General features: G+C 38.4%; 1 protein-coding gene across 2 annotated transcripts in view; it reads right to left on the bottom strand.

The window, feature by feature from the left end:
- The window catches only part of FANCM (FA complementation group M), a 2,552,324-nt gene that overhangs the window by 226,890 nt on the left and 2,297,622 nt on the right, over positions 1 to 27,812 (bottom strand). For both annotated transcript variants that reach the window (XM_044074265.1, XM_044074264.1), the window contains exon 20: positions 4,686 to 5,309. In XM_044074265.1, coding sequence (XP_043930200.1) covers positions 4,686 to 5,309 — 624 coding nt within the window. The remainder of the gene's footprint in view (positions 1 to 4,685; positions 5,310 to 27,812) is intronic.

The following is a 27,812-nucleotide window of genomic DNA, read 5'->3' on the forward strand; positions in this document are numbered from 1 at the left end:
AACTAAAAGCCCTGAAGAGGTAGATTTATACTAGCAAACGCTAGTTATTAACATATCTTTGCACTAATATGTTATGTATTCACTTAAGTATTTACTTAGATGAACTTAGTATATAAAGTGCACACAAACACATTATTTTGGTTTTGGTTGTGTTTGATGGTCATTATCTTATTTTCAAAATAGGAATATATTATTGTATTTATGTCTAGAAGATTTTTAGGATGCACATATTCTTTATCTATTCACATGTATTTATGTATATAGAAAATACATGTATGTGTATATATTTATATGCACATTGTCTTAAGAAATTGTATGTATTTCAGGCAATGTTATTTTATATGTAACAGTTTATTATGTCTGTTTTAACTGTATTTATTATAGACGTATGCGTTTTAAATTCATATTTACATGGCTCAATTTAATGTATGGTATACTGCTTTAAAATGCATTTAAAATGCATTTGTTGTATGACATCACGTTTTTGGGCTGCTAGCTCATAGGCTGAGCATTTTTTGTAACCTTTTTAAACTGGGCATGTGAGATTTTGTACTTGTCTGAAGAAGCTGACTTATTTGAGTTAGGGAAAGTGCTTACATTATATACAATAAACTGGTGGAGATTTTTCTGCTTGCTTGCTAGTTTTTGGTTTCTGAAGACTACTTGGTCCCAGCATGCTCATCCACTAGATGCCATGATTCCATTTCTTCCATGCCTGAAATCAGAGCTCCTTCAGTGGATTTAGCAATTTTCTTTGAATCCAGGGCTTCCTCCTCTTCTGCCTCAGCCTTCTCAACAATTCTTCAAAGATGCTTCAGACACAGGCTGGGGGGCAACCTATGCTTCCAGGAAAGTTCAGGGTCTTTGGTTTCCATCTCAGAAGAGACAGCACATCAACATCAGGGCTCTGCTCTTAGCTTTACAAATTTTCCACCCTCTTTTTCAACCAGGTCCTCTGAAAATCCTTACAGACACCACCACTGCCCTATGGTACACAAACAACCAGGGGGGTACCAAATCTTACCTTCTGTGCAGGCTGGCAATGAAGGCATGGGTGCTAGCTATTCAGTACAAGGTCACTCTTCATGCAGTTTATCTACCATCTGCTCAAAATTTTGTGGCAGACGCATTAAGCAGGACCATGACACAATCCCACAAATGGATGCTTCACAGGGATGTGTTCTTGGGCCTGATTCATTGGTGAGGTACTCCACATCTGGATCTATTTGCCTCCCCTCAGAACAGGCAACTTCCTCTTTTGTACCAGGACCTGGCATCCTCTGGCTGGGAAAGTGGACACCCTTTCTTTCTCATGGAAGGGAATGTTTCTTTATGCATCCCCCCTTCCCTCTCATACAGAAAGACGTGCTGAAGATTCAGCAGGACAAACCAAAAATCTTGTTGGTAACTCGCTTTTGGTCAAGACAGCACTGGCTCCCTCTTCGTCTGCAGTTAGCCAAGGGCCATCTCCACACGTTGCTTCACCAGATGGATCTACTCACACAGGACTAGGGATCCTTACTTCATCCACATCTGTCAACATTAAAACTGACCCTATGGGTGATCAATTTCTGATCCCTTTCAGTTACATCTATTCTCAGGATGTGCTTGGGATTTTGCAGGAGGCCAGAAATCCCAATACAAGAAAATGTTATATTTCCATATGGAAATATTTTCTATCTGGTGTCTAAAAAAAATCTAGATCAACTTACTGTGGAACATTTCCTGTTGTGCTTTCCTTCCTGTGTTAACTTCCATAAAGTGCCTTATCATATTCTTCACTGAAAGTCCACTGTTCTGGCTTTTCTGCTCGCCTGCCATTTTCACTTCATTCAGCTTCCAGACTGGAAGTCAAGCTTTTTCCTAAAGGCACCCTACATATTAAGCCCCAGGGGAAATCAGTCCCTCTTCCCTTGGGACTTCAAATATGTCCTGGAAAAGCTGGCTCTGCCTTCCTTTGAGCCCACAGGTTCTGCTTCACTGAAGATTTGCACCTGGAAAACTGTGTTTCTGGTTGTCTTGACTTCTGCTAGGAGGGTCTCTGCATTACAGGCCTTGATGACAGCTCCATCTTTTTCGGTTTTCCACAAGGACAGAGTTTCCATGAGAACTAATCCTTCTTTTATGCCTAAGGTAGTGGATGACTGGTGTCTTAATAAAACTATCCAACTTCCTATCTTCTTTTCTCCTCAGTCCTCTAGTGAAAGAATTTTGCATATGTTAGATGTACACAGGCAACTTAGATTTTACTTGGACAAGACTAAAGCTATTAGGAAGTCAGATCAGCTTTTTGTGTCCTTTCATCCCAGGGCTCTGGGTTTACCCATTTCTAAACAGACTATTTCTTCTTGTATTTCTAAAGCTATTACCTTTTGCTATGACTTCCATGATAAGTCTTTGGCTACTTCTGTCAGAGCCCATTCAACTAGATCTGTGGCTTCCTCAGGGACTTTTTTTAAGGGTCTGGATACTAACTCCATTTTGGAGGCTGCTACTTGGTCTTCTGTGCACACGTTTACTACACATTACAAGTTGGACTCTCTTCCTAGGTCCAGAACTGGGTTTGCAAGGGCTATTCTCCATGGGTTTCTGGAGACTTCTTCCTTGCAGCCTTCTTCTGTTCCTTCCACCTCCCTAGGTTCCACCTTCTTCTGTTCCTTCCACCTCCCTAGGTTCCATTTAAGCTATGGTACTCTCCCATATATAAAGAATACTGCAACAATGAATAGAAGGACATAGAACAGTTGTGCAAACTCTTACCATAACCATATATGTCTTTCTCTTCTATGTTGCAGTATTCTGTCCCTTCCTCCTGCATCTTGTCTCTTCCCTGGATGACTTATTGTTTTCCTTAGGACTCCTGCTCCTCATGAGGCATTCTACTTGGATGGTATGTGCAGACATCCTTGTATGGCTGACGTTGTCAAAGCAGCCATGCGACGTCCCACATACTGGCAGCAGCTTGAAGGTTTTGTATACTGGCTGGATGTTGGGTCATAGGGCAGAATACAATCCATATATAAAGAATACTGCAACACAGATGAGAAGGACATCTGCAGTCATGGTAAGATTTTACACAACTATTGTTTATCAGGCTATCTTCTGAAGTACATAATTAATGTCAAGATTTGGTGGCCTTAGATTACATTACAGAGGGGTTACAGGGGAAGACCCTCTCAGCATCTCTGGCATGAAGGAAGGGAAAAAAGTCCCCCAAAGAAAAACGTTAAAGTTTGATCTGATCAGCCAGTGATATTAAACGCTGATCTAATGGTTAATGATTAAGCAAAGTATATTTGGACAAACCATAGAGCTGCTTTTCTTTTATATTTGCCCTGTCATCACTGAAGTCTGCTCCCCATATGCAGTACAGAGGATGATGATGTTACCTAGCTCAGACCAAAAGGGCATTCAGAGAGCCTTTTCATGCTCTGTAGTAGAGGATGTTCACCATGGCTCAACCAATGAAATAAGGGAAAGATCTTTGAATCCTACAACATTCTAGGTATTAGGCTCTGTATTATTTTGCTAATCTACTCCAGTTTTGCAGTTTCTTTGTCTAAATATTTGTCATCTTCCCCTCTTGAGGAGATGTTGCAGTTTTCTAGCCTTCATTAGTCTGTGAATACATAACCTGCAAAGTTACCACAGACAGGGGGAAGCAATGACCGTACAAATAATAACTACAGCCTTGCATACTCCTGTCCATTGTGCCTGCTTACTGGAAAACTTCCAGTCAACTTGGAAGGATCCTCTCTCTTCTACGATGGAGTAGACTACTGTTTGATCAATCTACTATATGAAAAGCAACCTGCATGCAACTTTCTATTAATTTATGAATGCAAGCTGTTAATACTATACAGAGAGAGAGAGAGAGAGACACCAACCATATTTAGTGGCCAGCTGTCAAAGTATATAAGTTAAACTGTGATGTAAAATCAGCTATGCGGGCCATACATTTAAACACAGCTCATTACAAAGAGCAACTTGGGTGGTGTGCTAAAGCTTATTTTTTCATACTCAAGGTATATGATAAGCCATAATCCTGAAAGTACGCAGTAAACATTTGAGATGAATGTTGAATCATTTAAATGGATCTGTATCACATAGTCGAAGTTTAATAACTTTGAACATGGAATGTTTGAACCATCCTGTTCGAAGTTAAAAAACTTTGACTATGGATAAAAAACAAAATAGAGAAAACAAAATAAACTGTTGTAAGAAGGGGGGGCAAGCCCCCCTGCACCCCCCACACCCTTGCTACTTAAATATACCAACTCCAAGACTGCACCACATTGAACAAAACGGAAACCTCAGATTTCCATTGAAACACTCAAACTTCTGCAAATTCGAAGTTATGGTCTCGACCATATGAGGTTTGAACTTGCAGAAGCTTGACTATCTGATAGGAATCCATTTAAATCACACTTATAGGCAAGCATTATACATTTCACTTTATAACCAACACAGAGGTTCAACAGAAAAACTGTACATTGCACACTGCTTAGTGCACTCACACAATGTACATAGATTGCTTTCTTTTGTGAATGAGTGAAGAAAAAAGAAAATGATACAACTGATGAACTGTTCAAACATTTTCAAGGTTATCACAATGCTTTTATCAGAAATACAACTCCAAGTCCTTAACTGCATTTAAAATCACTTTTCACTGTCTTAATACTTACATGTGAGCTACATTTTTTATACAGCTTTTCAGGTTGTGGCTCAATATAATCTGTTTGCCTTTTCAGCTTGCACTTAACATTCTGAGAAGTAGGACGTTTTATGCCACTACTGCCATCATGGTGAAAATCTAAAATTTCAGACACAGAAGCTTTCAGATTTAGTCGATTCTGATGCCTTTGTTCCACAGACATGTTCATAGTTCTACTTTTATTGGTTACTATGTCTGGCTTCTTAAGATGACTGCTTGACTGCAGCTTTTTGCATGTCTGTGTGCTCTGTTTCATTCCAATACTACAGTGTTCTTGATTCTCTACTTTGTTGTCTTCATCACTTGAATCATTAGGAATAATAATCCGAGAGCATTTTGCCTTTTTTGACAAGCCTTGCTCAGACTCCAAAAGTTTTAGTTTCATCTTGCGTCGTGTACAGTATTGTCTCTGTTCGCCTAAAAAAGACTTATGACTTAGCAACTCAAGGTCAATAACCTCATCATCACTAGAATCTTCTTGAATCCTTTCTACAAGAGCATCCTCTTCATCCTCACAGTCTTCATAGTCATCTTCATCGTCACCACCTCTCACAATGAAACTGTCTTCCATATATGTTTCATCTTGCTCAGAAATCTACATGAAAAGAAAGCAAGCACAAGAATGACTGCTGTGAACACCTAAGGTTAAGAACATTTTTAAAATACACAGAACTCCAGCTAAACTAGTTGGCTTAACATGGTACAGGTACTCAAGAGTTTATGGGATACGCTCACAAAATGCAACAGACCTGTAAATATGATAAAGTCATTCCAGGCCTATTTGTTGATCTTTATATCTCAGAAGATTTTGCATTTCTAAGTTTAAAATTCTGTGATATAAAACAGATAAGCTCCTACCTTGCCAACTGATCATCACAAGATGACACCTCACCTTCCTTTTCGGTTTATGACTGGATTCATCCTCTCCCAGTCCAGTTAATTTTTTTTTTCTCTGAACTTCCAGTGCTAGGGAATACACATGCTCTATGCCAGTGCATGCTGCGACATAAAAAGCTACACTACAGAAGCATACCTTAGTCTCCATGCTGGCTAGTTGACCCCAGTTACTAAGCAAGTATACACTTAGAAAAGAATATACATCTACAATGTTAAAAATATACACGTAAATACCTATATGATTCACAGGCAATCAAACAGTAGCCACAAAAAGGAGACAACATCCACTTAGAGGAAGATAGTGAGTGGGGTACACAACACCTAACAAGGACCATCTGCTTGAAGGTCACTCAATATAGTAAGAATGTACTATCCCCTTTATAGCTAACAGAGATTCTCTTTAGCCCACTCATTATATCCAAAATTAGAGATCTTTTGCCAACCTTGGACTGTACAGAAATTCAAGCAGTAAGTCCATCAAACTGGAAAGACCCGAAGGATGGACAAAAAAGTGAAAGGTTCAGAAAGCGGAGTCCTGAATTTTAAAGATACTAAATTCTGGAATCAAAGTCCAAACAGCCACGCTTAGCAAAAGAATAAACAGATGACCAAATGAACATAGTACAGATGTTTACAACATTGGCATTTCGGAATGAAGTACTGGGAGGGCAGCTACACATCAACTGGAAAGGATCCTTTACTTTGGCATATTCCAGTGGATGGCGTACCACATGATGAAGAAAGATAATGCAGTCAGCTATCCACTTGAAAATGTTTTGCTTTCTGACTATCAAGTCTTCTCCTCAAAGCTTTTCCATTTTCCTAACCTCATGCACCTGTTTCATGTAAGATGTGAGCTGGTAACGCACATTCCTAATGTAAAGGTCTCCCTCTCTCTCATGCACTTTTCTGGCTGGACCAGTTTAAGAACAAATCTGACACTGCCTTTTTTTGATTTTTGTTTTATTCTGACACTGCTTTTGGAAGGAAATGCAGACTGGTCTTCAGGACACCTGATGCATTTGAAAGGCCAGATAAAGTTCTCTTCAAATGACAGACTGCTGTTCTAAGATGCTGTAAGAGAGGAGTTTCCTACAAATGAAGGTCTGTTACTCCAAGAACCTGTGAGCAGAAGTGAAGGTCAACAAAAACGTGTATTCCAAGATATGAAATTCAATACCATTTAACCAGCCAGTACAAAAGGGGCAAACCCAAGCATCATTTTGTTGAGATACTACAGAGGGAAGGGGTTCCTCAAATGTAGGTGGAGATGCAGAGTCTCTTTTAGAAATTGCTTGATCAGACAATGCTGGTTCACAATCTTGCCTCAGCAAGATTACATGGGCAGAAAGAAGTGACACGTGTCTTCTCGGTGGAATAGCTGAGGCATAAATTAAACAGATGTCTGAGACAGGACATAACCACATCAGACTGAACAGCTGAAGCATTACAGAATACAGATCTGCTCAAATAAAGAATCTTGCATACTTGTCAAAATACATCTGCTGGGTGAAGGGCATCTTTCCTTACAACCACTTCTGACACCCCTGTCAGTAAACCCAGTGAAATCAAAGGGGCCTACAAGAACAAGCAGGCCCTGAGGCAAAGCAAGCTGTCATCTGAGCCATGGGAATTTCCTTGTCCCCTACCAGAAGGCTTTCTTGTAATGTGTGGTAACGGAGAGCCTAAAACCCCATCTTATTCACGTGCTGGGGCAACGAGGATACATTTTGGTCTTTCTGTGAATTCGAAGATGAGTGGGATCAGAGGGAATGGCAGAAGGAATGTAGGAATGTCCAATGCCACAAGATGGAAAATGTGCCTACTGTGAACTCCTCCTTGCCCCATTATAGCACTAAGTAGAAGAGGGACAACATTCTCCACAATAGCAAAAGGGTAGACTACTGGACTGTCCCACCTTCATTAAGATCCAAACCATGCACAGTTTCTGAATCTACATCGCTAGACAGGATGGAATAAACATCTCAGTGAATCCACTAGCATGTTTATTTTTCCTGGGATATGAACTGCTGAGACAGTGATGCCCCTGTTGACGCCTACTGCTGGACAGGCACCACCTCTCCTCTCAGGGGTATTGCCCAAGAGTCCCTCTGCTTGATCAGGTACCACAAGATTAATTGGCTGGCAGAATAAAAGAGAAGGGATTCTAGAAGTGGCTTCCCTTAAAATCTTTTAGGGCCTGGAGGACTGCTTGCAACTCCATATGGTTGATATAGTGCTCTGTATAACAGGAGGACCACCTTCCCTCAAACTGTTGACAACCTAAGGTGAGCTCTCACTACTACAGGGTTCTGTCTTCACCAACTATGATGGGTTTTGTTGCAGGAAACAGAAGTTCACATGCAAGTCAATGGGGTTGCTTTACCACTTTAGGGAACAAGAGACAGGGATGTGACAACCAGAAGATGTTCTGTAGGTACAAGATAAATTTACAGCTACTGGCACCACACAGTCCACTACACTGTTGCATCCTCATATGTGCAAACTGAACCATGAAAACTGTGAATGCCATCAGGGCCAGAAGGCACAGGAGGGTCCAAGCTTGGTCAATCTGCTGTTAATTCAACCAGGCTAACAAATTCATGATCTGCTGGACCCTCTCAAAAGGCAGGAAAAAATTAAACTGAATAGTAACCAGCTCTAAGCTAACAAAAGCAATCCTTTGAATTAGGGTCAGAGAGGTTTTCATCGAGTTCATGGTTCTCTATAGGGACTACAGTAATGGCAGCATCTATTCTGGGAATACCGACAGTGATCTCACTGATGGGGCCATAAGAACTACACAAGCAACAGGAAAAACATGGAACTTTTCAATCTGCAAGGTTCTGGGTACCATAGGCAACATCTAACTAAACATTGTGGGTGCACAGGAAAACTGAAACTGGAGCACTCCACAATAAGTGTGGTGGTCATTCAGTAATGTGTCACAAGGTGTTCATCATATCCACTTTGCAATAGAAGGGGTACATATAACCCCCTGGTAAGTAAATTAAACTGGATGTATCAAATTTGCTTAGTGAAGCTGTCAAGTCCATAATGGGCAGAAGATTGTTGACTCATTCAGAGTACAAAACACAGGAGGAAGTAGAATCCTTGACCATATTTGTATGGTTGGACAATCTCTTTGGCACTTTAAGGAGTTAAGTCTGGACTTGTTCCATTGCCACTGTACTTGAGGCTTGGTCTCTTACTGAACTTCTTCCTGTGTAAGACCCCACAAGCTCTACAACATGGTCATCCTTGACCAAGTCAAGAATGCAACTGTCCACAGATGATGCCTCCATAAACCAGAAAAAAAAACTGATAGGGCTCAGAACTACAGATGTTAAAATGAAGGAGCCGTGTTCTTTGATGACTTAGCTGATAATGGAGAGAGCAAGATAATGCTGTGGCCTGTCAGTAGGATTCTTTTTTTGAAGTGTTGGTTAGACTTCGAAGATAAGCAAAAGTGGGTAGAGAGGCCTAAGACACATCAACTACAGTATAGTGGAATTGGTAATTTTTTTCTCTTCAACAGATCATCTGTCAGATACTGACAAAGATGACTGAGTAGGAAAAAAACTCTCCTTAAAAGGAGTTTAAAAATGGACGGTCTTAACTCTATCTAAACAGATGAAGCCTTAGACAGGCTTCCTATATAGGCACGTAAGTGAGCCTGTAGCACTAGCAACCGTATCAGCATAAGCAGTCAAATTATAAAAGGACATGCAGAAGTCCACTCTGAATGCTGTGCATAATCGTAATCACTTTGTACTTCAGCCAAGATTCAACCGGGGGGGGGGGCACTTTTTCCATGTCTGATCCACTAGAAAGGACTAGGGATTAATAGAATTTGAACAAATGAGACAAACTGTTGAGGGCTTAGACTACAACACTAAAAGGAATACTTTCTTAGACTTTTTGCCTAGCAGATCAGCAGAATTATGTGATGTTTCTGCATTCTATGCTGGACCAAGCAGGTCACACAAAAGGTAGCATGAGGATGCCTAGTGAGAATCTCATTCCAGCCAGCAAGAGATTTACAAAGGGTATTCTCTTTCTTGAAAGCTGCAGAAGTAGAATATGTAATGATTCCAGGCTGCATATATGTCATCCTTATGGAATATTCCACATGGGGGTATAATTCAAGGCTCCTCCACTTCCTCCATTATTACATTTCTTTGGGGAAAGGAATGGGAAGCAGAAGCTATACTGTAAGAACTTCACATGTCTCAAGGTTTCCTCAAAGTATTATTCATCTAGAGGGAGGAAGCAGCTTGTGAAGGATTCATTTTTCTTACGTCTCTGAAATTGCAGTCTCTGTATTCCCCAGACTCTTTGCAGGAAGCCAAATGGGAGGGAGGCCCCATGACTCCATCAGTTCCAGTAGGGACAAATCAGTGTAGAAACTATATACATTTTTTTTTTATTTACACCTTGTTGACCAAGTTAGTCCCACTGCGCCAATGGTCTCATTTGAGGGGAGAGACCAGCTGTTATTCATGCTGTGAGAAATTTGGCCAGGATAACAGGGAACATCCCTTTCTCGTTATTGTGAGTGGAAACCATTTTGCAGGAGCACATCTGTTTCCATTCCAGGCACAGAGGCAGCCCAGAGAAACAGGCAGGCAGAGAGAAAGAGGAGGAGATTTTGGAGTAGTGAAAGAAAGGAAGGACAATGCAAATATCAAGCCCAAAGAATGTGTGCAGGATTCTGAGGAAATGTTTTAAAGAAACCTGTTTGATGGAGATGGCTCAACAAATGATTGATGTATATTTAAAACCCTCCAGTCGGGTGGGTTGTGGGATGATTTACTTAAAGAAATGGTGGTAGAGGGAGCCAGAAAATGAAAGAGATGTTTCCTGGGGTACATTATAGAGAAAATACTAAAGGAGGATGCAGAAACAATCCTGAAGAATAGTGGTGAGAAGGAAAAGAAAACATATACAGAGAAAGTAAAAGGCAAAAGTAGGTAGCAAAAAAGAAGGCAGAAAAAAATGAAAAACAGAACTATGTGGTAAGGATTCAAAGTAAAGAAGACAAAGAAATGGACAGGTATGAATTGTGTTTTAATAGCTCCATTGGGTCTAAAACCACATGAAGTAAGAGCATTTATTTTTATTAACAAAGAGACATTTTGTAACACTATATTTGAGACTGTTTTTTTTCAATGGAAATGTTTCTAGCAGAATATGAAGAAAGACGGACAGTAATACAGAGAATCTTTATGAGATACAAGCATTTAACAGAGAAACAAAAAAAAAGATTCATATACAACTTCGAGCAGAGGAAGAAACAGATTTTGAAAGGACATTTGAAAGCTTTGTGTTAATAAGTACTGGACATTGCAAAAGTTTATGACAAAAGGGGTTTATGAATTGGTGGCTGGTATTGTAATACTGTGTTGAAAATAGAGAAAAAATATACATATACCAAGTATGACAAATATGGAGGGGAATAGGGGTGTTGTAAAATATTGGGGACAACCCAAAACATGTTCTTTTTTTGTGGAAAAGAAGGACATTTGATAAGTAACTGTAACAAAACAAAATGTTATATTTGTGTGAAAATGTGACGACACAAAAAATGTAAATTGAAATGTTATAAATGTAACAAAATTGGACATTTATGGATGGATTGCAAAAATGAAAATAACATTAAGGAAAAAGAAAAATAATGAGAAGAAAATGAACTAAGGAAAAATTTGAAGTAGAAACAGAAGAAAAATTTGATGAGAAAAGAGAGAGGACACAGACGGTTCTGAAATACGTGATGAAAACAAACAGGGAAGTAGTAAAAGGGATAAAAGAATTCTATTGGCATAAAGACAAAAGACAGAAAGAGAAAAAATTAAAGGGATAAGTACAAAAGAAAAAAAAGAAAGAAAATGGATGAAAAATAATATATATACAGCTAATGATTGGGATTTAGTATAATGATTAAGGTGTTTGACTCCCAGGCACAAGGTACAGTGTATAATTCTCACTTTTGGGAAGGAAATTAGTTAGACTTAGAATGGCCTATTAAGAAAGCTAGCCCAGTAACTAGATATGAGTTTATGAAATCCTCAATCTAAGGAAAAGGGAAAATTTAAGTTTTAGAGTGCTTTCTGTAAATGTGAATAGTATCAAGAATATAATAAGAATAGGAATTTTGGAGTGGTGTAATATATGCAATGTCGATGTAATTATATTAGAAGACACAAGATTTTTAATAAATGAAGAAAGATTGCAAACAGAGAAACTATGGGGAAGAAAGAATCTGGAATTTGAGAAATGAGAGATGTTCTGGAAAAGCCATATTCTGTAGAACTACAGTAAACATATTAAATGTAAATTTTGCAAAAATGGCAAGACTAATCGTAGACTTAAAATGGAACGAACAAGTATACAGAATTAAAACACTATGTTTATACTAACTGTAAAGAAAGGGAATGTTTATTTCATCAGATTTTAGACTATGCAGTGATAAATATGAATATCATAACAACAGGAGACTTTAATTGTGATTGAAGAGGTAAGCGTAAAAAGAAAGGAAATGATACAAGAAAGATGGCAGAAGTTATAAGATGTGGTAAGTTGAAACTTGGGGACAAAAATTCATGGACTTACAAAAGGGGTGTGTATAAAACTAAAATATCTTATTTTATACTATCAGAAGGTTTAGTTACATGAAAAGGAGAGGTAGCTGAAACAGGATTTTCTGATCATCTTGCAATATGGCTAGAGATAAAAGAAACAAGGAACATATAAAAATAGGCAAAGGAATAAAAAGGATAAATGAGAAAGCATGGAATGAAGAAGGGAATAGATTAGTAATACAGTTATGGAAATATCACATTACTATGACAGCAGTTTATAAAAACTGGTCTGAATGACGGGTGATATTTATGGAAAAATATATATATATTTGTTACAGTAGCAATATGTAGTGAGAAAAGTAGAGAAAGAAAAAGATCAAAGAACATATAATGATGCAATGGAATATTCAGAATATAATTATAGAAAGTACTTTAACAAAGAAAAATTATATGGAAGAAATCAAGAAAAATACAATTGTTATATAAGCAAATATATTTTTACAAGGAAAAAGAGAAGTATCAAGTTACTTAAGCAGATTAGTAAGGAAATATGGTAGTGTAATGAGAGAAATAAAAAATGTAAAAGGAGAAATAGAAAGAACTCAGGAAAAGATTATGAATAGTGTAGTACAATATGTATAAAATGTTCAAAGAAAAAAAAGGCAGTGAAAAAAAATGTGGCAAGTAAAAAAGTTAAGGGAAAAGAGAATAAAGATCTTGAAAAGCAGATTTCTTTAAATGAGCTAGACAAATTATGACAAGTAAATACAGATTTGGCTGCAGGCCCACATGGTATGAAATGTATAAAATTTAAGAGACTGGCAAAAATATATATTTTTAAAGATTTTGAACGAATGGTTAAATGAAGGTTTTATGCATAAAGAATTATGTAATGGAATACTTAAATTCATATGGAAGAAGGAAGACAGAAGAGAATTAAAAAAATGGAGACCAATAGTAATGAATAATGATTACAAGATCTTTATGAAATAATACAAAAGAGATTTGAAACTAAAATGGGAAATATTATGGAAGATAGCCTATATAGTATAAAGGGGAAGGGTTGTCAAGAATTATTAATGATAGAGAAATCATGGATGATATTATGAACAGAAAAGACGAAGCAAAAATCAAGATAGGAGACCTTAATAAGGCATTTGACACAACTGGACATGAAATATTATGGGTAATACTGAAAGAATATAAGTGAGAAAGTTAGAAAAGTATATATGTCAGCATATAGTAATAATAAACAAAATTGTATAAGTATGATAAATGTTGAGTTATGGTAAAAAAGAATAAAAGAGAAAATGTATAAATGAAGAAATAACATGTTACAAAAATATTTTTGTGGAAAATAAAAATTGATGATATAGAACAAGAAAAGTATGGTTTAAGAATGTAATGATAAAACATTACTATGTAAAATGATGGGAAATACAAAACATGAAAAAAAATAAAGCAATAAAAATAAGAAGCAAATAGTGTAATCAGAAACTAGAATATCATTTTTTTGTGGAGACTGGTAACAGAAAAATTGCCAATAAAAGGAAACATGCCATAATAGAAAAATTGCCAATAAAAGGAAACATGCCATATAAAAATAAAAATAACAGAATATGTTTACATTGCAAGGAACAAACAACTATGGTACAAGTGTTTTTGAAATGTAAAAGAGCAAAAAAGTTATGGGGAAAACTATGTAAAGAAGATTTTTTTAAGATATAAAAAGTGGATAAAATAAAAATGGATATAATTAAATATGGATATTTTAAAAACAGAATAAGAATGTGTTAAAAGAATAGATAAAAGTTATTTTATGTTATATGGGTTTGATGGAATGAAAGAATAAATGAAATTATGTTTAACTGTAAATGGATTTTAGCAACAATATTAAGTAAAATCAGATGGTAGTTATGGAAAAAGGAGTGGGGGTCGAATAAGGATGAAAATTTAGCATGACTGTAAAGGAAATTATGAATATGTGTAACCAGATTTGTATACTTATATATTTATACATATGTAAATAATTGTAAATATGTAAATGTTTTGTAAATAAAATTTATTTTTGTATATAAAGGACCCCTACATTTTTGATAAATGCAGTGGGATCTCTTATATCCACCTGAACTACCACCAACTCAGGCAGATTGGGCCTCAGTTTAACGTCCCATGGGGTTGAGTGTGCCATTGGCATGCAATGGGTTATCATGTGACAGCAAGTTAGCACTTGAGGGTGCACCTTCAAAGGAATGACAAGGAAAACAGAGGCTGCAATTTGGGCTTGGTGCTGGCACCTTGATTTGTTCCCTCATGGTGCCATTTTGCACCCATATCAAGAGGTTATATAAGATTTCAAGTATTTGCCTGAAATCAAAAGCGTGACTTTTAAGCCCTGGCATGGGAAGACCCAGTGAACCATCCTCTAACTGGACCACTAAATCCTGCTAGACCCATGAGGAGAGACAGGAAGAGTAGCCTTCAGCATTACCACCAAACTAAAACCAGGTCAAGGGCCGTATCCAAGAATCAGATGAGTCACAAGCATAATCCAGCTGACTGATCAAGGGAACTACCTCATTGATAACACCCCTTTCAGGTGGTGCCTAGAGACATAACTGGGCTCCTCATCATGCCGAAGATGAGCATGAGCTAAAGCCCTTGAGAGTCAGGAATAAGCCTGTGGTGTGTGTGTGTGTGGGGGGGGGGGGGGTTACTGGGAAATCACTTCTGAAATAGTCTTATGTCCTGAAGGGGTAGACCAAGGCCTATATTCCATTTCTCTGGAATCTAACATTGCTCTAGCCAAGACCTGGAGCTGTGACTGGGACATACCTACTAGCCTCTCTTCTGACCAGGGCTCTTTCAACTACAACTGTCCTCCTGGGTGCAAGACAAACCTGAAGCTGTCTCGAATCCATGGAATTATGGCAGTGCTTAACACCATGCACCTCTTCCAGGTAGCAGACACAATGCTGGTTTAGGTCTTAGCTCATTAAGTGGTGGTCACACACAAGCACATGAAAAGCTTTGCTGGCATCATGTACAGAAGCTTTTCCATAATGCAAGCCAGGACTGAGAATCAAACTATGTCAGCAGCAGAAAAGAGCTGATGTTCTGTCCTTGCCTGACACACATTATTGTATGCAAAGTCAGAACAGACAAGTTTTTAATAAAGCAAAGTAGTTCTAGAGTGGGGAAAAAAAGGCTAAAATGAGTTAGAAGAGAGTATGACCCCTACCTCAGATCCAGCAATGAAGATTACTGATATATTTTTTCAATTCAACATGTTTTCATTAGGGCAATGAATTATAACATGGATAGACAAAACATCGCTGCACACACTTTGCTTCCAATACCTTAAAAGAAGAATCACCAAAGCATTCTCAGTGAAATTCATTAAAAGTATTATGATGTTTTATCAAATGAACGCATTATCTTTGTTTAATTTTTAATTGTTATGACTCTAGTGAGATAAAAACTTATTTACTTGCTTGCCTACTTCTGTTGACCAGTTAAGTAAACTGGCCCCAAGGACTCTCTTCAGCCACACCCTGGGTCTTATAGGCAAGACAATATTTTCATACGTTCATAGGTGTATACTAGGCTAATGACCTCTGGGACCTTTATAAGTCTAGCCATACATTCCAAATGTAGCCCAAATTCTTTTTAGCCTAAGAGGTTATTTTAAGGGGTATAAATAAGCCAGAGTATGACTTACAGACTGCTTCTGTCCATTAGAGAGACAGGTGTTAGACTTGGGATAAATTTCCAATTTTCCATCCACTGGTCCAGGAAAGGCTTGAATAGAGTTAGGGAAAAACTCTACTTCACATGGACGGGAAGCCCGTTTAAGATGAGAGGAATTCTGAGGCACACACGTCCCTCCAGCAGGTAATATTTATGTTGCAAGTAACTATCAGGTGGTCCCTAGATCTGATGCTACTGGTTTTGTGGATGTGCAAAAGGTCCTTCAGAGCAGCATCCAAGGATGCCTTCTGTCGCTCTCCTACTTTGGACACAATATAAGAGTCTTCGTGGGTTCTGTTTAAGCAGCTTTATTTTACACATCATGATATAAGTTTACAGACTTTAACTTAAGTTGTATACAAACTAACTGCTGTATTCATACATGCTTACTCTCTGGCTGCACTCTCAAAATGGCACTAGGAATGGCACATGCTTGATATTCATACGTGCACACTCAGTCTTTGACGTGCTACTCAAAGATATACTACATAGCACATGCTCTCTGATCTACATCCTCCATCTTGAAAAAACAAAACATGCAATGTTATGGATATTTTGACATACAGATATCACAGACACTCATCAGCCATGCATTAATACAATATATATATATATATATATATATATATATATATATATATATATATATACATACATACATACATACATAAACACACACATTTTATATATATATATATATATATATATATATATATATATATATATATATATATATATATATATACATATACAGTTAAGTCCGTGTTGCTACATATTTCACACTGGGCTTAGATACTTGTCCATAATGTGGGATATAAAATTGGGAATCGGGCTTAACTACTGGAGCGGTCTCTGAAAAATGTTCGATTTGGATTTACTTGAAACATCTTCAGGAATGGAATCAGAGGGAGGAACACCCTCTGGGATGGAAACAATAGTTGGCTTTCTCTGAGATTTAGAGTCTAAGTCGTTATAACAATGTTGTGATGATGATTCTGGTACAGGTAATAGATGTTTACGGCTTCGCCTGTACTGCGTACCTTCTGAGTCTATAAGGTAGGATCTCGGTTCTGGACATTTGCCAATAACTTGCCTTATGCGGTCAAAACTTTTTCTGTTTGAACTCTATTTCTCCTTCCCTTAATGGAAAAAAGTTTGCTCAACTTGTACGATGATTTCTGGATTGAACATTTCTTAAATAATTGAGTCTTGATGGTCTTATTATTCCTGGCTGTAGGCTTCAGTAGATTGATAGGAATAGGTAGCGTAGTTCTTGTTTGCCTGGAAAGAAGTCATTGAGCTGGAGATGAGCAGATTTAAGAAAATGTCTGAATTGTCACATCTTGACCTTTCAAGTAGCTGTTTCGCACTCTGCGCAGCTCGCTCAGCCAGGCCACTCGACTGAGGATAATCAGGGCTGCTTGGTAATGTGTACAAAGTCCCATTCTCTTGCAAATTTCTGAAACAACTGGCTAGTAAATGGAGTACCATTGTCAGAAATAACTGTGCGGACTGTCATGGACTGACAAATGATGTTTCAGCTTAGTAATAACAGTAGTAGATGTTAGATTATGTAGTAGATCAATCTCAAACAAATTCAAACAAGATTCTACCAATACCAAGTAGTGTACATTGTTCCACTCAAAGATATCAGTGGCTACTGTCGACCAAGGTAGTTCAGGAACTGAATGTAGCTGAACGGGTTCTTTTTGCAAGTGCAATCTAGTACTACTGCATACTGAACAAGAAGAAAGTACTTTATCAATGTCTTTCGGTAATGACGGCCAAAATACTAATTCTCTTGCACGCCTCTTGGTGGATGCAGAGCCTGGGTGACCACAATGCAAAATCTGGATGTACTCTTGTAGGGAAGCAGGAACAACAACTTTAGGACCTTTGAAAATAATGCCATCTTCCATCAACATTTCATCTCTGTAGGGAAAATAGGTTTGCACTTCAGGTGGTACACTAGATTGCTTTGACGGCCATCCAACATTAAGGTAGTGCTTGAGCTTTTGCAAAGTTGGATCAGTCTTAGTGTGATCTCTCAACTCATCAAGCCTAGTGGTAGGAAAATTACACACTGCCATCACATCAAAGTCAAAGTTCTCTGCATCAAGGTGTTCTGTTGTATTCCTGGGTGATCTGGATAAGGTATCAGCCAGATAAGAGTAGTCAACCCTTCATATAGACCATTTTGAAGTTGAACTTTTGCAATTTGAGCATCATTCTCTATAATCTTGCTGGAATTGAATGCATTGACTTCTTTAGAATAGTAACTAGAGGTTAGTGATCAGTCTCAATCTGAATAGCTCAACCATAAATATAATCATGAAATATGGAACACGCAAATACTACTGCTGAATGTTCTCTCTCACTTTGAGCATACTGCATCTCAGTTTGGGTAAGTGTTCTAGATGCACAGGCTACTGGTCTGCCCTCTTGAAGTGTAACTGTGCCTAGACCAAATTTTGAAGCATCACAGGAGAAAATAACTGGTTTGTTCACATCATAGTATCTTAATGTAGGTGGGGTGGCAATTTTCTCCTTAAGGTCATCAAACACCTTCTGGTGCTGTTTTAACCATGACCATGCAACATTTTTGCATGTTAGCTCTCTTAAAGGTGTTGTCAACTCAATGAAGTCTGGTATAAACTTGCTTAAATAGTTCACCATGCCTAAAAATGTTGTAGAGCTTGAACAATGTCTTGTGCTGACATCTCAAGAATTGCTACTTGCTTGATTGGGTCTGGTCTCAATCCAGTTACTAGTAAATAAATGACCTACATATATAACTTCTGGAAGTCTGAATTTGCACTTCAGAGGATTGTGCTTCAAGTTTACTTCACATGCTCTGTCTAGAATTTTTTTTAAGTTCCTGTCATGTTCTGCTTCACCAGTGCCTCCAACCAATAAATCATCTGCCATTATGGCACAAGGATAACCCAAAAATTTTTGCTCCGTTCATGCTGAAAGACGTCACTTGCAGAATTTATTCCAAATAGCATCCTTAGAAATCTGCATCTGCCAAATGGAGTGCCAAAAGTGGTTAGTAATGAGGATTTGCAATCACTTGCCAAAATTAGCTCCTTGCATCCAAAACAGAAAAAAAAAAACAGTAGCATCTGATGTTAGAGCTGCGACCTCTTCGACTGTGCGCATTGGATGATATGGTCTTTTCAGTGCTTTGTTCAAATCTCTTAGGTCAATGCATATTCTGACTTTATCGAGCCTTTTTTGTGAGCTGCTACTATAGACGATACCCATTCAATTTGTTCTGTAACTGGACAAATTATACCTTGCTGTACCATTTTTGTCCAGCTGAGCCTTAACTTTGTCTTACATAGCTATCAGAACTCTTCTTGCTGGACTGACTACTGGGGTTACCTCTGGGTCTAACTTCATGGAACACACTACTGGAAGTTTGCCCAACCTATCATCGAAAACACCAGCATATTCTGAGAAAATGGCTTCTGAAAAATTAGAACTAGGAGATGCACTTATGTGATGAATTTCTTTGGTAAAAAAAAGCAGTTTCATTCTCAAACCATCTTTGAGACCCAACAAAGACTGTACTGGTTTTCTGACTACACAGAATAACAAGTTGCAACAGTTCTTGGCCAAATAACATGAAAGCATCACTGAGCCTTCAGTTTGAACCTATTCACCTCCATAAGCAACAAGTTTTTCACTACCTGCCACAATGAGTTGCTCATCAGTTCTCACTTAAGCAAATGTGTCTGCTGATATAACATTACACTTTGAACTAGTGCCTACTTTAAGCTCTGTGGATTTACCATTGATCCAGACTGTACAGAACACTTCACTTTTTGTCAGTACATTCACTGCATCAATTCTTTCACCAATTACTGATACACCACCACATAGAAAGTTGACTGCTGCGTCTCTACTTGATCAACTTGCTTTTTTGTGTGACCGTTTTTTACTACTGTGTTGAGGTTTACCTGATTTGCAAACTTTTTGGAAATGGTTCTATTTTTTACACTTGTGACATTGCTAACCAAATTCTAAGCATTTTTCTTCTTTTAGACTCATGATTCGCACCACAACTGCCGAGAGTTAACAATAAAGCTGGACTTGGGTTTTGCTAATTTACACTTGCACAGTAACGAGCATCTGCCTTTAACTGAACTAGTCTTAGAACTTGCTGGAAAACTGCATAGTTTTCTTGATGAGCCAGCAGGGACTGTGGCTGCCATGTGCTTAGTAAGCCTATTTCTGTTTGCCATGTGTTGCATGCTGTCTACATTTGCTCTGGAGCCTGCTGAAACCATGCTCTTGTCACTTGCAAGCATACTTGTGTGTTCTTCTGTCACTTCATGTATTTGGCAAATCAGTATATCTTTACTCAACGTTAAATCACTATCACGAAGCAAGATCTTTCTCACAGCACTATTAATACCACACACAAACCTGTCCTTTATCAACTCATCTTTTAAGTCACCAAACCGACACGTTTAGCCTCGTTTCTCAGATCAGTTATATAAGCTGCAAAAGTTTCCCCTGGTTTCTGGTCTCTCATGTAAAACCAATGCTTCTCTAATGTAATATTTGTCTGGGGGTTACACATTTCTCTGAACTTGCGCTTCAAACACTCTGGGCCTGTATAACAACATGACAGTGTTCACCTTCTCCTTCATACACTGCCGGTGCATACACAAATGAGCACTCTCTTTCTATGGCCTCTGACCCAGCTAAGTTTAGCAAAATTAATGCCTTGGTGCATGCATCTTTATCTGAATAAGCTACTGGTATAAAAATATCGTATTCTTGCTCAAATATTCTCCAATTCTCTGCAGTATTCTGATCAAATGCAAGTGGTAAAGGCTTTCAAAATCCATCTGCCATATTAACACATACCAGTGAAGCATATTGCAAATAAACACGAACACATACACATATGCCAGAAATTTATGCCAGTATGTATAACTTTGCTCAATAACACAACGAGCCTCTGTATAACTGAACTTTGCAAAATAAGTCTCTCTTGGGCACTGTAATACTCTTGAAATTACTGTAATGCACAAAATCACCTCTTAGTGTAAGAGACATGTCAAATAACTGCACGATGCAAGCCTCTATGTAACTGGACTTTGCGGAATATATTTCTTAGGGAGCTGTAATGCTTTTGAAATTATTGTATTACTAAAGTCATTTATCATCGTTTTAACACTTCAAATAACTACAGAATGTGAATGAACTGGCTGGGAGAAGCTCAGAGTCAATAACATTTCGAAGTAATGGCATTTTGCAAATAAACTGTACAAAACACATTGAAACTTCCCCAAAATGGCAGTACCTTTCTAGGCAATTCTCTACAGTGCGAGGAATACACTGTAATGGCGGCACTTTGCAAATAGACACATCCAGCACAAGAACTTTCTGAAATTACTATACTTTGACTGCACTTCATGAAATAGTTGCACTTTGCATACAAGTGACTCTTTGAAATACATGCACAGTAATAAGCACACATTGTAAGAACTTTTACAAACTTTGAGATACTTTGAATAACTTTAGTTATGCCTTTGATACAGTACAAAGTGTTAGTTATGCCAAAACACATGCAGTCACCTTGCTTTATTTACACTTAATGTGCCCCTTTTTGCCCTTAGGTTCTCCACTGCCAACATGGTCCCCGGGGCAGACTCAGTGGCCTCTTTGACCAGATCCCGTTGTAGTCTGATAATGTGTGCCATGTAGTTCAGCACACGTAAATCAAACAGTGCTGAAAGATAGGACCACTTCCTGAAATGGTCCATAGTCTGGAGACTCTTGGTCCGGAGGATGGACCGTAGAGCTCTCCTGAGTAAGCTCTTTTTGGTGGCCGCTGCTATCACCACGGCATCATCTAGGGATCCCTTCAACCAGTGTTGCCTATCCAGTGGGGCACTATTTTGTCCAGGCATTTGGGGATAGGTTCAACCATATCCAGTTCCTTCCATACCCTGGATGAAATTAAGAAACCTGTGCAGATTGAATAGGAGGTTTCTAGGTGCTCCACACCCAAACAAACAATGCACTGAGTGTGGCCATCAGAAGGGGGAAGCTTATGGAATGAACACACACACACACACACACACACACACCAGGAAAGCAAGGGCGGGAAGGAGAAACGAGGGAGAAAGAATTTTTTTTTTTTTTTTTTTGCTAAAGAACCGGCTCAAAGCACACAGTGATGAGAGTAGGGGAAAGACATAGTAAAGACACTAAAAAGAAGGAAAATAGGACAAAAAATTAACTCAAAAGCTAACTTACTCTAAAGGGAACTTGAAGCTGTAAACCATGCTGCTGTCTCTCAACAACGGCAAATGAGATCTGAGGGGTGGAGAGAGACAGGGGCATTATGGGTAGGGGTAAGTGGCTCCATTAGCAAACAGTTCTGTGCACTATTGTGTATTGCCTCTGAGATGTCAGACATAGTTAAAGAAAGCTCTTGTGGTTGTCCTTGGCTTGAGAGGCTATCTTTATCTGAAAACTGGCTTCAGTAAACTTATTTTGTTCTCTTAACTGCTTGTTTGACTTGATGAGAGTGTTTTTATCCTGCTGGGCATTGCACTTCCTATTTTTAGAGATTTATTTTTTCCTTTTGTTGTACAACCTGTCTCTGTTTCATGTATTTCACCAAGGCAGTTTGTTTTTTTGAATTTGTTCTGGGCTTTTTTCTAATAGGAACAGCGGTCTCTAATTATCTATTAGTGTGACTGCACAAGGTTTCTATGTATAGTTCTGCACTGGCAGCTGTGTTCTCGGGGTTTGGAGTTCGAATTTTGTCAAGTAATTGCTTAATAATAGGTTGTTTGCCTTAGAGAAGTTCCTAAATGTCAAAGGGTTTGCTGGAGTTGCAGCACTGATTTTTTTTATTTCAAATGAAACAGCTTTATGCTCTAATCTTAACAGAGAGGACACTACACTGGGGGGGGGGGGGGGGGGGGGCAGTGGAGGATTCTCCCATACTTGAGAGTATCAAATAGAAGTAGTGCACGTTATAAAATGTGAAGACAATTTTTTACAGTATATACAGGTTAGATGCACTAAATAAAGCAGATAATTATAGTTTTATTTATTTATTTGCCCCTTGGTAACCATGAAAGTCCGATTTAGCCAATGGCCCATATTCAGCAGCGGCCCAGGAAAATTCAAAAACATTTATGGATGAGTAATTATATACAAGGGGAGAAAAATCCTGCAACTGTAAATATTTCACAATACACTTCATACAATTACATAGTGTAAGCATATGGCATATTGAAACAGAAAGTAGATTCAAAACAATGTTACATATTTAGCAATTCACTGTAGCTGATGCTATGCAGAAGAATAATAAAAAAAGATTAAAATTGGTGGAATCATATGATAAGGTATTCAGGGTAACCTGAGGAGAAAAGCTTCAAAAGGGTTTCACTCTCAGAAGTAACTTCTCTAGAATAACATCTTAAATTTCAGTAATACATCTTAACATGAACCAATGACTGACTGAAAATACTATTTATTTAGTTATTTATTTATTTAAATTTGTTGACCGGGAGTGTCTGACTGGACGTAGGTCCATTTTTCAGCGGAGGCCCAGGGAGAAAAGCTCCACAGTAAAATAAACAGACAGTAGTTACATTGGATTACAATGAATACTAGATCCTAACAGCTGTATGGCAGCATTAAAAATAAAAATCATCAGCTGAATAATGCACACAATCTACAGGGATATTATTAGGTTGCAGTGATAACTAAATTAATTTAGTTAATCCATAATTGTAATCCACATACTGATGGCAAAAGAAATCATAAGGATTCAGTATATACAATACATTTGAGTGGGCACATAAAGTAGTGTACACTGCAGTTACTTTTAAAGTGTGGTTAGAAGCACCTTATTATAGTAATGTAGAGACCCAAAAAAGGCTCCAACAAAATCACATTGCATGTCAAAACAGTAGTTGCAATTTTTCACATTTTAACTTAAATGAACTCTAAGCAGTATAAGGCAAACTTGTGGGCTTAGTGAACAGTAATTTATACTATAGCTGAGGATAGCTGCTGTCAATAAATGTCGGGCAGTAATGGATTCAGAAGCAGAGATTTGTAGTAAATTTGACAATTTTGTGGTAAGCATTTTCTAGGCGAAATTGGAAAGAAAGATTAATTGCCAAAATACAGCTACCTTAGCCACTGTAAGCATTGTGGCAGTGGTCAGAAACCATTTAAGCCTTACAATACTCAACATGACGACTGGTGTTCTGAACCACACAATACATGTTTAGAGTAGACAAGTTTTTTTAAGCCTATGAAAAAAAAACAAGATACCTCGAATGCTTTCTACATTACACTTGTATTAGTGTCAGTTAGGTTCTCCTGCATTTCCGGTACAGCAGCACTTCCAAATTTCAGTTCAGACTTGCTTCCATTCAGGACCAAGTTACTGTCTGCTAGCCATATATCTAGAGTGGAAAAGCTACTTCTAGATTGATTTGCACTATTTTTAGAGCAAACCTAGAAAAGAAGGATACAAGAGTCACCCATGTACTACATAAATGAACTGTAAATAAAGGCTTGCCCCATACTACCTATAAACATCATGAAAAACAGAGGTCCGGTATCGATCATTACAGTACTCCAGCTGTGAAATTCCTATGATATACAAAACTGTTCTATATTTCACACTTTAAATTCTCACTGACAGGTAGAAGTATTTTAAGGAACATGTTCTGCGGATAACAAGTTTGTTTAACATAAGTAGCTCCCATAACATCAAACCCCATGGGTTGGAATCAGAAGAGACTTTTCAAATTTACTTTCTTCTCATCAGAGAGAGCACTCTTGTCAATTTCCAAGCTGCTTTGAAGTAAGATTCAGTAAAACTGTTCAGTATCTCACTCAGGCAGCTAGAGATTAAGAAAAAACATAGCCAAAAATGTTTAATTACACAGGTACTATTATAATCTCAGACCTTCATGGAATGAAATCAGAACCGTTTCTGCCACTGTACTCTTTTCACCAGCTGTGGGCAAAAAAAGTTATGTACTTACCATAACGTTCCATCTGAGTAGTTAGACTTCATTTGTCATCAACCTGTGGGTTTCGGATCCGAGACGGCAGTTTCACCAACATCAGATCTGAGCTCTAAGCTCCTCCCCTTACCCATAATACCACCACACCTCCTTCCTTCCCTCAGATCGAGTTTGCCACCCAACAAATGAGCCCAATTAGCAAAAACGTGACCCACAAGAAAACGCCAAAGGGCCGCAAAGGCACTAGCTCTTAATCACTTCAGATAAATGAAGTGATAAGGCCAGGGGGAAGGAGGGAGGGACGTTTGATGACAAATTAAATCTAACTACTCAGATGGAACGTTATGGTAAGTATATAACTTCTTCATCTAAAGTAGTTTCATTTGGCCATCAACCTGTGGGACAGAGTCCCCAGCTACCACAACCTTGGGAGGCCCTAATGGAAGGATATTCCGGAGCATCGCAGAGCCAAAGGATGCTCTCCCTCTGGAAATCATGTCCATTTTATAATGAGAAATGAAAGTATGAGATGAGGACCAAGTAGCCACTGAACAAATATCATCCAAGGATACCCTGGACCAAAAAGCAGTTGACGTAGCCATGGACGTAGTAGAATGAGCATGAACCCTCCCTGGAATATGCCTACCTTTATCTTTGTAAATCTGCAGAATGGAAAGGAAAATCCATTTGGCAATTGTCACCTTGGAAACTGGTTTGGTTGAAAAGGTCTAGCAAAGGACACAAACAATTGGTCAGACTTGCGAAAGGGCCTAGTCATGTGCAAGTAGAAATGTAGCTGCCTATGTACATCTAACAAATGTAGTTTATATTCCTCCTTGTTCTGAAAATTTGGAAAAAAAGACAGGCAGATTGATGGATTGATTGATATTTGATTCTGAAGCCATTTTAGGCAAAAAAAAAAAAATAGTAGTTATGTACTTACCATAACGTTCCATGTGAGTTGTTCATCTTGCCTTCATTCTTACAAATGGGTTCGGAGCCAATCCTCGGCTCCGAGTCGGCCTACTACAAAACTCGAGGTCTTCTGACAGCTCGAGGCCAAGTCCCTATCCCATGATGCACCTAGAGTTACCTCAGATCTTGTTTGCTGTGTATAATAATACCATGTGCCATTCTATCACTCTTTACGAGAAAAACCCATAGAAAGACTGAGCAACCAGGATAAAACTAGTATCTCGGTCCTCGAAAAACCCTGGAGAGGATAGAAGGGTGGGAATTTAGAATGAAGGTAAGACAAACAACTCAGATGGAACGTTACGGTAAGTACATAACTTCTTTATGTGAAGTTGTTCTATCTCGCTGTTCATTCTTACAGATGGGTAGCATCCCAAGCACCATCTTTCTCAGGTGGCTCATGGGAGTATGTTTTTCAGGATAGTGGAACCAAAGGAGGCCCTGTCCCTGGAGGCCTTGTCAACTTTGTAATGAGTGATAAATGTATGAGGCTTTGACCAAGTGGCTGGTGCACAAATATTGTCTATAGGAAGCCTAGCAGAAAAGCTAGAAGATATGGACACTGCTCTGGTAGAATGAGCCTTAATTTTGTGTTGTAAAGGTAAATTAGCAGCTGAATAAGTAAATGTGATACAATCACATAACCATCTAGACAGTGTTGTTTTTACCACTGGCATATCTTTTCTGGAATCTGAAAAGGACACGAAAAGCTGTCCTGATTTTCTGAACTCTTTCGTTCTATCCACATAAAATCTGAGCGGTCTATGAACATCAAGCTTGTGCAGCATATACTCTAGGTTGTTGTTGTGTTTGGGAAAGAACACTGGTAAATCTATGATCTGGTTAAGGTTAGCTTCAGTACAGACTTTGGGTAAAAATGAAGGATTTGTTCACAGGGACACTCTGTCAGCATGAAAAATCAAATAAGGAGGCTTTATGGACAAGCCCTGTAGTTCTGATACTCTATGGGCAGACTGATGGCTACTAAAAAGATAAGTCTTCCAAGAGAAAAATTTCAAATCACATGATGAAGCTGGCTCGAAAGGTGGGAGAATAATGCATGAAAGCATGAAATTTAGGTTCCGTGGGGTATAAGGGGATTTCACAGGTGGTCTGAGATGAAAGTTCCATTTGAGAAAGTCTTTGGACAGCTTGTGAGACATCATGTTTAATCCTTCAAAGCCAAAGTGAAAATTAGAGGCAGCAGCAAGTTGTATCCAAACTGTTGCTGCTGCAGCTCCTTTATTGAAAAGCATAGTCAAAAACTCTAATATGGAAGAAATAGGGGCTTGGTAGGGATCAATATCATTTTGAGAAGCCTATATAGAAAAGTTTCTTCATTTGCTAAGGTATAGCTTCCTAGTAGAGAACTTATGAGAAGATATCAATATATGCTGAGTTTCATTTGAGAGGTTATGGAACCTGGCTATGTTGGGAATTAGAGCAGCCAAGCTGTCAATTTCAGGGACTGAAAAGAGGGATGAAGAGTCCCCGACGAATAGTGGGTCCAGAATCCAAGGCTCTTCCAACAGATGAAGTTGAAGGAAGGGGAACCAAATCTGACGAGGCCAATGAGGGGCTATTAGAAAGATGGTCCTTCTCAGGGCTTTTGCTTTCTGCAATACTTTAGGTATCAAGGAAATTGGTGGGAATGCATAGAGGAGACCAGGAGGCCAATCGTGTACGAGCGCGTCCCTTGGGAATTCTCCTGGAGGGGGAATTAGGGCAAAGTAGCTTCTGCATTTTGTGTTCATGTGGTTAGCAAAAAGGTTGTAGCAAGGCTGGTGCCACCTGCGGAAAATTCTCTCCGCTATCTCTCTCTTGAGGGACCACTCATGAGGCAACAAAATTGCCCTGCTCAATTTGTCT

This window comes from Protopterus annectens, chromosome 6.part0 (genome assembly GCF_019279795.1).
Source record: "Protopterus annectens isolate FY-2018-M chromosome 6.part0, PAN1.0, whole genome shotgun sequence".
Lineage (NCBI taxonomy): Eukaryota > Metazoa > Chordata > Ceratodontiformes > Protopteridae > Protopterus > Protopterus annectens.